The sequence below is a fragment of the Helianthus annuus genome, chromosome 8 (assembly GCF_002127325.2).
Source record: "Helianthus annuus cultivar XRQ/B chromosome 8, HanXRQr2.0-SUNRISE, whole genome shotgun sequence".
NCBI classification, from domain to species: domain Eukaryota; kingdom Viridiplantae; phylum Streptophyta; class Magnoliopsida; order Asterales; family Asteraceae; genus Helianthus; species Helianthus annuus.
The window spans coordinates 103,233,336-103,244,899 of record NC_035440.2 but is presented as its reverse complement, the minus strand read 5'-3'; the positions used below and the strand labels follow the sequence as shown (position 1 = coordinate 103,244,899).

Here is an 11,564-nt window from a genome sequence, read left to right as displayed (position 1 = left end):
AAGCTGAAAAACTAAGAAAATCCTAAAAAATAAAAAGAAAAATAAAAATATGATTAGGCCGTTGATTCCTAACTTTCTTTAAATCCTTGTGCCCCAGCAACGGCGCCAAAAACTTGATGTGCGTGTAGTGTAATATATTTTTAATGTATATTTAAGCCCTTTTTACACTTTTAGCCAAGTTTTAAATTTATAAAACACGATATTTACTAACACTAAACACACATATGGGCAAGTGCACCCATCGTGGACGTAGTATAGTGTTGGTAAGATACCGAGGTCGTCCAAGGACACAAGAGCTTTTAGTACCGGTTTATCCTCAACGTCTAATCAAATCAAAAAAAAAAGTTAGAAAAGATTTTGAAACTAAGAAAATTAAAACTAACTAAATGCTGAAAAATAAAAATAAAATAAAAACAGGTAGACAAGATGAATCACTTGGATCCGACTCGTGTATTAGTATAACCTTTGATTATTTTCGCACTTTTGCACTTGTTTAAGAGATTATCTTAGTTATTGTAGTAGGCCCCTCTTTTGAAGGCGACGTTACCCTCAACCCAGTAGTTTGAGTCAGCAAGGATTCAATCCTAAAGGGTTGGGTTATTGAAAGATAATGAATTAAGTTATTAATGCAAATTATGGTAGGCCCCGCTTTTGGCGGTGACGTTACCCTCGACTAAGTAGTCTGAGTCAGCAGGGATACAGTCCTAAATAGCCGGGTTATAGTATTAATAGTAGTTAACTTATGAGGGGGTCAAAGAGTTTGGATCCCCGCCATCCAATACCTATGGGCATTGAAGGAGATCCTACTAAATTTGACCCAGGTCCCTTGCAGGACCTCTAACGCTGCACAAAGGCAAGACCTTTACCAAACCGTTCCCTTAACCCCCGACCAGATAGCCAACATACCTCCATATAGACCGTGGAGATATGAATGGTGAAAATCTTTTATTTTATATAGACAATAAAATAATGCCAAGACACCACGGACAAACGATAAGGAAAGATCACCTTCAACATAAGCAACTAGTTATTAAAGTCATTAATACAAAACCAAATAAAAAGTGCAAAAGATTAAAAATAAAAAGTATTATACTAAACACTTGTCTTCACCAAGTGATGTAAGAGACTTAGGCAAACATGGCCTTGATTGTCAAGAACTCTTACGATCAATCTTGGATCCCGAGACGACTCACACACTCTATGATGGACAATGGATGATGGTGGTGGATGATGGTGTTGTGATGGTGGTGGGTGGTGGATGAAGTGTGAGAGAGGTGGTGTGCCAAGGGATGAGTTGAAATGAAACCAAGCACTCCTATTTATAGGCTGAACAGAAGGCTGGGCACGGCCCCGTGTCCGCTGGACACGCCCCCGTGCCTGTCTGACACTCTCTCTCTTCATTAATTGTAATTCGTAATTACAATTAATGCGCCTGCTGTACTTTCGCCACGCCCCCGTGTTCACTGGACACGGCCCCGTGGTGGGCAATAGAAGCTTCTATAGGTTTGTCTTTTCTGCTGCTTCTTGGGCACGGCCCCGTGCTGGCTGAGCACGGGGCGTGTTCAGTTTCCTGCCTTCTCTATTTTGCTTGGGAGGATGCCGTTGAGGGGTCGGGCAATCCACTTTTGTTCCTTTTCTTGTATTTATGTTAGATTTAGCTGTCTTTTTGCTTCTTTTGTGAATTTGAGCTCATTTCATCATGAAAATACAAAAGGAAGACAAAAACACTCTTTTTCCAACATTAGTACTTAAAAAGAGTTAGTTTTATGTCTCATTTGATGTAATTTATATATTGTATTTTACACACATCAGGGTATAACTTATGTGTCTTCAATTTAATGAACTTTCACATTGAAAAGTAAGATCTTTACAAAAGGCAGTTGTGTTAGGAATTAATAATTAGTATATTAACATTGTTGACAAATGCACATGTCTTGATTTCGAAGTATAAAGAGAAATGTTGGGTTGAATGTGGTTCAAATTAAACACAAACAACTAAATCATTTAATAAGCTTATTGCTACATGTCGGGTGAAACTAAGGTGACGTGTGATGTTTGGAAAATGGAAAATAAGGTGACATGGCTTCTATATGTCATCAGAAGACTATAGGGTGTGGTCATGACCCTTATGACCACCATAACCCTTCACGTCAGTGTAATGTAACCCACCTCTAATCCATAATTCAAAACCAGTACCCTAAGGGTGTGGTCATGACCCAAACAACTATCCCCTTATTTAGTTTAATTTATCTTTGTTTAAAGAAAAAAGAAATAATTACTTGAAAAATGGAAAGGAGAACCATGGTTGTCATGGTTTAATCCATGCAAACAATGGTGGATTAGGGAAAGGGATGGTATAGCCTTCCATTTATGTCCCTACGTGACAAATCATATGCCAACTATTACCCCCACACCCTTTAGCCTAAAGTATACACTAACCCACCATACTTTTGTGATCCATGACCACACATTACTTTACGTTAGATTTATGGTGCTACACACTATTACATAAGATAACCCATCATTATATTCGTACAATGACCCACCGTAGTTTTACGGTGCACACGAGACACACTTTGGCTTCAAACTATTTCTCAATACATTAACATGCATCTATAAGTTTAAAACCTTATATACTCATTAAAAAATTGCTAGTATGCGTAGTTAAGGTAAAAAGAAGAAAAAGTAGACGACTCGATCATGTTCGTAGTTTGAAAAATTCGTATTTCTATTATAGTTGACAAATTATTTTTAAACTATACAGTAATAAAAAATTACACGTGATATCTAATATTAATATCGTATAAAATGAAAGAAAATGATGTGGCAATATTTTTCTATAACTCACAAGTCATTAGACATAACTAAGAAATATTCTTACTCGTCTATGTGTACCATTTCCCATACATTAATTAATTTATAAGGGGAGGGGGTGGTCACTAGTGATAGAATTCTATCACTCACAAGCATCAATCAAGTTCCGCCATGTAATCAACCATTTTTCCATCACTCAGACCACCCGTAGTGGGGCAGTATTTTTTTAAAAAATTGAAAAAAAAACGCCCGAAACACCCCATCCCCAGTACGGTAGGCGTTATTTAAAAAAAAAATCAAAAATTTGATTCTGGCGTTTTAATAATAACGCTGAATATGCAAAGCATGTGGCCAATAGGAGTGGGTCCAAGTTTGACTAGCCAATGAGCAACTAGTTTGCTTTTTTTTTAATGATTGGAAGGGGCATTATTTGGCATTATTCTCACTATGTCACTTTTGCAATGAAGCCCCATGCTGACTGGAATGACACGTGTCGGATAATGCCCCATGGTGGGGGCATTATTTTTTTTAACCACTACGGGTGGTCTCACAACCTTTTTTTAGTGGGGGTGGTCATCACTCACCACCACACCCAACAATTTTCCCCCAACCAACAACTACCCTCACAAAATAATATCATCACGGCGTTGAAAATATCAGGAATCGAGAAACCGTGATACAATAACGCGTTATACTTTGAGTGGCGGTGGAAAGACAAAACCCATCACTCGTTATATTGGGCTATCACGGAACCGTCCCGTGTGCTCTAAGGGTGGAGGGTAAGGTTCAACCACTCTAGGGTGTTTGAGTTATTCTCTACCCAATAATAGCATGTCATGTCAAGTCCCCATTTCACTCCCCATTTTGTACTCAATCAGAAGGTATGGTTAAAACACCTAGAGAGTGGTAAAGAATTTAAAAAAAAAATTGTGATTGGTAGGAAGAGGTTGGGACCCACCATTAAACCCCTCTCCCCCTCCTCCCGCATCGGCACCGAAAACAATCAAACAATCGGTGACTCAAACAAGTGGGGGTGGTTCCCCGATCGGTGAAAGGAGTCACCGAAGTAACTCACTGAAACCATATCAAGTGCCCTAAGGTTGAAGGGAGTGGTTAAGGCCATGGGGTATGGGGCTTGGGTTGGGGGTGGGTTAGGGGAAAACGTCCAAGCCACCACCCCGGGTGGGCTTGGGTTGGGGCGTGGCCCTTGGGGCTTGGCTTTCAAGCCGGGCGTGGGGCGGTATGGACATGCTAGCTGGCTGCCTCCCATTCGCTCACCCCGCCACGTCATAGCGGACTTTTCAAATTTTGAATTTTAAATTCAAACGGTTTGGGGGAAAACCAAACCGTCACCCGGGTCTCCCAATAACCCCTATATATTGTAACCCCCAACCCACTGGTCCCCCCATCCCACGAACCCAACCCCACCGGCTACCCACTTTTCTCGAACCCGCTAACCCACTGGCCCCCCATCCCACGAACCCAACCCCACCGGCTAACCCACTGGTCCCTCCCATCCCACGAACCCGCTATGGCATCCTGGACCCATGAAGAAGAAATGACTCTCGTCACAAGCGTCGTTGACGCTTTGAAGGGGCGGCCACCGGGCCAAACAAAATATTGGCCGGAAGCATTCGCAGCCTACCGACATGACGTCGGTAACGACCGCCACAACCTCAACGCGTGCTAACATAAATGGCGCGAGTGGTAAACAAATGCCCCAACCCAAGCCCCACCATACCCCACGATCTAAACACTTGAAAGTGGTAAACTTCAAAATCAACCAATGAGAGTGTGCCATGTCATTCAACCTTAAGAGTTTAAACTATGCAGAAAAGTGTTGGTAATGGTTAGACACCTCATGAATTGGTAAACTTTTTATTTTATTTTTTTAAACTAATATATTTAATATTTAAACATGTATTTTAACATAATAAATGTAGAATAAATTAAGAACAACATTACATTAAATTAAAAACATTAAAATTACATTAAATTAAAAAACATAAAAATTACATTAAACTGAAATAAATTAAACTAGTATTCGTCGGAATTGACCAAAAAGTGGGGTAAATTTTGACTTGCGAGATGATTCATGAGATCGTGTTTTAGTCTCCAATGCGTGTCTTCATCACATTGACGTTCAATATAACTCCTTCGGTTAGATGTGTCTGTGTCTTGAAGTTCGGCTTCTTCGGTGAGATTTTGGAAAAAAAGAATGCTACTATCGGATGAATCGTCGCTACTATCAGGTGGAAAAAATAACGGGAGTTCATCCGCCATTTTGTTCTGTAATGATTGGGTAACTGTTTGGTATTTTTTGGTTTGGTTGGGGTATAAATTTGAATGTATTTGAGTATGATTTATGTTAGGTATTTATAGTTTAATTTTAAAAAGAAAATATAATTCTTTTTTATTTAAACGGCTATATAGTCGTTGGTCATCATCCCCAACGGTCAAATTTGTGCCTTTGTCGATCGTTATGCAGTCACCGAGGAAGAAACCTTACTGCACGGCAAAAGGGGTTGGCGACGGTGTTCCTGAGTGGCAAACCAAGTTTACCGCACCCCTTTGCCACCCACACCATACACCCTAAAAGAGGTTTGTGAGTGGTTTCATTATTTAATTTCTTTTACAAATTTTGACCTCTTATCTTTAATTTTTTACACATTATATACCCCTTAAAAGTTACAAGTTGGACCCTTTCACTTTATTAATCTTAATATTTAAACTTTAAGCTTTTATTTTTACCCTTTTAGTTCTTTTTTACGGTAATGTTTAATGTTTAGGTGTAAATTTTACAAGTTAACACGCTATGTGTGTGTTTGATTAAACGATTTTACGTTTATTATTTCACGATTTAACAACCCCGGCGCAACGCGCGGGTCCCATATCGACTTAGTTATTCTTTTATGTGTTTTGCATTTTGGTATAATTTTTGTGAGTTAACACACATTTTTTATGATAATGTTTTACGTTTCGGTGCAAATGCAAGGTAACACGTTGCGTGTGTGTGGTTTAGCGATTTTACATCTTTTTTTTGTTGTTTAAACGATCCCATTGCAAAGCGCGGGTCCTAAATCGATTTCGTTATTTTTTTATTTGTTTTACGTTTTGTCTAATTTTTACGAGTTAACATGCCACAATATGCATGCTTGGTTCAACGTTGTTACATCTACTTTTTGTTTGATTGAACAGTCTTACCACAAAACACGGATCCTAAATACTAAATACTAGTTAAACAAATACATGAATTTATTATTTTAAGAGTTTTAACAAAGTTTCAAAATTCAAACAATAATAATAATAATAATATTTCAACAATTGGTGAGATAACGGCGTGAAGTAACGATTGTTGGTGAGGTGAATGAGTCAAATAACGGGGTTGGTGAACGGATAAACAATGTTAGAATGATGCAACTGTTGACGTCTATATATAACCCCGTTACTTTCCCCCTTTTCCCTCAAATGTCTTTTTTGCGCCCAACCACTAAATAGAGTTACCAAACGCCCTTCTTTCTCTCTCTTCTTTCTCTCTCTATATATACATACATACACACATATTTCTATATATATTCACAATTTCAGAGCATTTCCGCCAGTGATTTCAAAATTTCTCGACTATAATTCCTACTCCGTGACCTAATTTCCGATTACAAACCGTTTAATCGACGTTTTGATCTTCAAAATTTGACTCAGGTTCGTCGATTATTTTGATCATCATCGTTATTGTGCAATTGTGTTGGTTATATGCATATTATTTTTGGTTGATATACGTGTTAAATGTTGAACTAGGTTTAATTCTGTATTGATTTCTCTATTTATCTAAAAAATGAATTCATAATCTGAGTTGTTCAGTTGTTCATCGTGATTATCGTCATCATCGTGCAATTGTGGTGATTATATGCGTATTTCTGACTGTTATACGTATTAGTTGTTGAATTAGGTTTACTTCTCTATTGATTTTTGTATTTGTTTGGAAAATTAGAAAATGAATTCATAATTTGAGTTGTTCATGGTGATTATCGTTTTCATCGTGCAATTGTGGTGGTTATTTGTTAGCATATGCGTATTCCTGATTGATATACGTGTTAATTGTTGTATGAGGTTTATTTCTATGTTGATTTCTGTATGTATCGAGAAAAGGAATCCGTGATTAGAGTTGTTCATCGTGATTATCGTCATCATCGTGCAATACTGGTGATTATTTGTTATGACATGTGTATTCTTGGTTGATATACGTATTTGTTGTTGAATTAGGTTTATTTCTATGTTGATTTTTGTATTTATGCAGAAAAGGAATCTATAACTTGAGTTGAAACGGTCAAATATGGTTGATTTTGCTGACATCGATCGAATTTGTTTTGATTCAATTGGATAAGTTGTTAGTTTCATGACACTGTGATAATATATTCTAATTTAGATAATTTCGATATACTTTTGATTTTTTTGGATGAAGAAGAGTGGTTATGATTATCTAGGGATAAATTTTAATGGATCTCAGTTTCAGTGCTAGTCGGATTCATTATTTTTCGGTTTTTTTTTTTTTTGCACTATCGGTACCGAACTGGTATCGATACGGCATTCGATTTGTGTTTTTTCACATTTTTGGTTTCGGTATTTACTAGTTTTAGGGTGAAATAAATAGGATTGAATAGGCTGACTATCTGTTTATGCATACGATTAGTTGAAATTGCTATTGAGATGATGGATTTCCTTCATTCCTTGATGAATTTACTTATTTTGTAGAATCATGTCACGCTACCATGAAGATGATGAATATGTGGCTGATGAATATGAAATGGAAGATTTAGATGATAATATGGATTATGAGACTAATGACAGAGATATTGGTTCAGACTCTGATGGGGATGAATACGAGTACATGGTTTGTTTTAAATCCCTTGGAATTTATACACATAATGTTAAAATAATGTTCAACTACAATATACTGTTTTAGATATTTATTACCTTGACTAATAAATAATGATATTGAAATAATGTTATGTTTCAATACACTGCTTAAGATATTTGTTACATTGACTAATAATATCAAATATACTGTAGAGTAATAAGCTGCAAGATACTTCTGCTGCTCAAGCAAGAAGAGGCAAAGATATTCAAGGTATTCCATGGGAAAGGCTCAGCATCACTAGAGAAAAATATCGGCAAACTCGACTCGAACAATACAAGAATTACGAAAATATCCCTCAATCCGGGGAGACATCAGAAAAGGCATGTAAAGCCACAAACAAAACGGGCATGTTTTATGACTTTAGACGGAGTTCAAGATCCGTTAGATCGAAAATTCTTCATTTTCAGGTTTGATTTCTCACTCTTCACACATACATAGGTTATTTGCATCATTTCTAGTACGCATTCAATAACCTTTTGTTTGTTTGTTATCGATGTAGTTAAGAAACCTAGTATGGGCTACATCAAAGCATGATGTCTACTTTATGTCGCATTCCTCTGTCTACCATTGGTCTTCCTTAAAATCCAAGAAGACTGAAGTCCTTAACTTATATGGACGCGTGGCACCATCTGAGGTGCGTGTCTCCGTTCTTTTTCGTTCAAAAATTTCACATCATTTGAATTTTAGTAGATCGTGATTTAGAACTTTCGGTTTACAGAATCACCCTGGAAGTCTACAAGAGGGATTTACTCAGACCCAAGTTAGTACAATTGCAGTTAAAGATAATTTGCTCGTTGTTGGTGGGTTCAAAGGAGAACTTATATGCAAGGTAACATTTTTATAATCATGATTGTATAAATAAACTTGGCCATATAACATGTGTAACATTTTTATAATATTTGGTTATTGACTGCAGATTTTAGGTAGACCTGGAGTTAGCTTCTGCACAAGGACAACTTATGATGAAAACGCTATAACTAACGCTCTTGACATCTGTACTACCCCAAGGTATATTTTTTTGTTTTCTTGTCGTGAAACTAAATTTATGATTTGGAAACCGTCTTTTAATTTTTATTGAATATTTTCCTTGTCTTTTATGCAGTGGTGCGGTCCATTTAACAGCTTCAAACAACGATTGTGGACTCAGAGAATTTGATATGGAAAATTTTAGGATGACTAAACACTTCCGTTTTCCTTGGCCAGTAAATGTATGCTCTCTTGAGATAACGTTAATTCTGTTGTCTTCTTCGATTATGTATGTAGATTAATTTCTTGTTTATTGTTTATGAATGCAGCATACATCTACTAGCCCTGATGGAAAACTTCTTACAGTTGTCGGGGACAACCCTGAAGGATTGTTGGTGGACTCCCATTCAGGAAAGGTAAATTTGTTATTCGCGAATCGCGATATCATTAACTTTGACTATGTTGACTCTTTTTTTTAGTTTGACATTTTTCTAAGAAAGACAACTTTCAAAACTTTGATAAAACCGTTTCAACGTCTAAAAATGTCTATTCAAGTCAAAGAAGGCGATGGCGCCAATAACTTTGACTGTGTTGACTATTTTTGGCATAGCCCTGACATGGCGTTGACATCAACGTGAATCCCGAAAACTGTTTACGTGCTGAGGAGGTTGAAGATGACCTTAAAATTGAAAAGAATAACGTACACAAATGATCCCTATAGTTTACCAAAATTTTGGATTTAGTCCCTAGCTTTCTAAAAGTACACGGATAGTCAGTGTGGTTGGCACTTTGTAACGCATTCAATCCCCAACTTTACCAAAAGTCACGGGGATGGTCCCTTTGCACTTTGTAACGCATTTAGTCCCTAACTTAAACAGGCTGAAACCTTTGGAGACTGTAATTTGGGGACTAAATGCGTTGCAAAGTGCAAACCACAGGGCCATTCGTGTACTTTTGGAAAACTAGGGACCAAATCCAAAATTTTGGTAAGCCACAGGGGCTATCCGTGTACTTTGCTCAAACGAAAATTTTGAAACTCGGATGTTTTCATACAATCTGGTTTCCCAAAATATAAATTGGATTGAAGTTGGCAACATTTTTATACAATTTGATCTATTTTAAAAGTCCAATCTTAAAAAAAGTACAATGTTATTCACTTTTGATATATAAATAAATATAATGTATATAACAAAAAGCTTGTTGAATGTTTGTAGACAATGTTAAAAACCTTGTTACTATTTAGTGTTTTTCGATGTTTTAAATGTAAGTTATAATGTTTGCAGACAGTTGCATCCTTGAAAGGACACTTGGATTTCTCGTTCGCATCCGCATGGCATCCCGATGGTCAAACGTTCGCGACAGGGAATCAAGATAAAACCTGCAGAGTTTGGGATGTTCGAAACCTGTCAGAATCCGTAACAGCGCTTAAGGGCAACATCGGAGCCATTAGATCTATACGTTATTCATCCGACGGTCGGTTCATGGCCATGGCGGAACCCGCTGACTTTGTGCACGTGTTTGACGTCAAAAGCGGTTATCAGACAGAACAGGAGATTGATTTCTTTGGTGAGATATCGGGTACAACGTTTAGTCCTGACGCAGAGTCGCTTTTCATCGGAGTATGGGATCGTGAGTATGGCAGTCTACTGGAAATGGGACGGAAGCGCAATAACTTTTATTTGGATTCGCTATTTTGACGATGCGGAATCGAATAAAGTGATGATTTTGTCAAGTGTAAAAATCTTTTTTTTTTGTCATGTGTAGAAATATAGAGATGTACAGAAGCTAGCAAAGAGACTGGCTATTGAAATCAGAGTTATGTCACAAGACTTTTATATATATTAAACTTCTATTGCATTCAAAGGGGTATTTAGGATTAAGTTATAAGAACATGTGTTGTGGATCTTAGTTGATTGTTGCACTTACAACATAAGGAGTATCACCGATGGCTATATCTGAAGGTGAAGGCGGTTACCGATTCTATTAAATTCTTTGAAATTGTTTGTTCTCAACATTATGGATTAGGTGAGACTTGTGGTTTCAAGAACATTTATATCCTCTTCAATTTTATGATGTTCTTTGACATCAAACAATAAGTTTAACTAAAACTATACAAACACAATGTGTATTATTGTTCATACACACAAGTCAATAAGAAGTTAAGAACATATTAAACATGCTATAGCATATAACCTTCTTACACTAAGTGTAGTGTGTTAACAAAAGCAACTGTGACGTAAGCAATGAGGTTTTAACTAATTTACCATTTCACAAATCACAAGGCTATAGTATTTTAACTAAAATTTTAAATTTTAAATACAAGAATAAAATAAAGAATTTGGTGATTGGTTGCAGTGATGGACCCCATCCCAACTTCGACATTCACACCCTGTAAGATTAAATATATTACGTATTAATATTTAATCTGTAGCCATCATAATCATTTACATTATAGAGATCAAAATATATAATAACCTATTAAATAATTAGTTGGTAATTGTTGATGGACCATATTACCCTTAGTAACTAATTAGGTTTCCTCCTGGGTGCTTATATAAGGAGAGTTATGTGGAGGTTTAGGGGTTACTCAGTTACACAATTACAAACACCCCATTAGACCATAACATCAATAAGTTCGGCCTCCTCTCCGAAACCGATATCCCTTTTCGGTTTTCTTAGCCCCATCATCAGTTAGCATCCTAAGGAGGAACCAGATCACCTTGACAAAGATGTCGAACTCCATGTCGTCTTCTCTCACTGGATTCTCCTCTGCAATGTCTGCGGTGACAGGTATGATTTATATTGTTTTCCTTCATGTATAAACAGAACTGAACCAACATGTGGTATCAGAGCATATGTTGATTAGTCA

At 36.9% G+C, this 11,564-nt stretch overlaps 1 protein-coding gene across 1 annotated transcript; it reads left to right on the top strand.

The window, feature by feature from the left end:
* The first annotated feature begins 6,292 nt into the window (after positions 1 to 6,292).
* Positions 6,293 to 10,558, top strand: LOC110873531 (uncharacterized WD repeat-containing protein C2A9.03). Its single transcript, XM_022122466.2, has 9 exons — positions 6,293 to 6,513; positions 7,564 to 7,702; positions 7,882 to 8,136; positions 8,229 to 8,363; positions 8,448 to 8,558; positions 8,646 to 8,737; positions 8,832 to 8,937; positions 9,025 to 9,111; positions 9,979 to 10,558. Exons 2-9 carry the CDS (start codon positions 7,568 to 7,570, stop codon positions 10,390 to 10,392), a joined length of 1,335 nt encoding a protein of 444 aa, XP_021978158.1. The 5' UTR covers positions 6,293 to 6,513; positions 7,564 to 7,567; the 3' UTR covers positions 10,393 to 10,558.
* Positions 10,559 to 11,564: the final 1,006 nt, after the last annotated feature.

Coding starts and splice junctions, on each gene's coding strand:
- LOC110873531 (XM_022122466.2), top strand. CDS start 7,568: ATGTCACGCTACCATGAAGATGATGAATATGTGGCTGATGAATATGAA. Junction 7,703..7,881: donor GGGATGAATACGAGTACATG/GTTTGTTTTAAA, acceptor AATATACTGTAG/AGTAATAAGCTGCAAGATAC. Junction 8,559..8,645: donor AAGGAGAACTTATATGCAAG/GTAACATTTTTA, acceptor TATTGACTGCAG/ATTTTAGGTAGACCTGGAGT.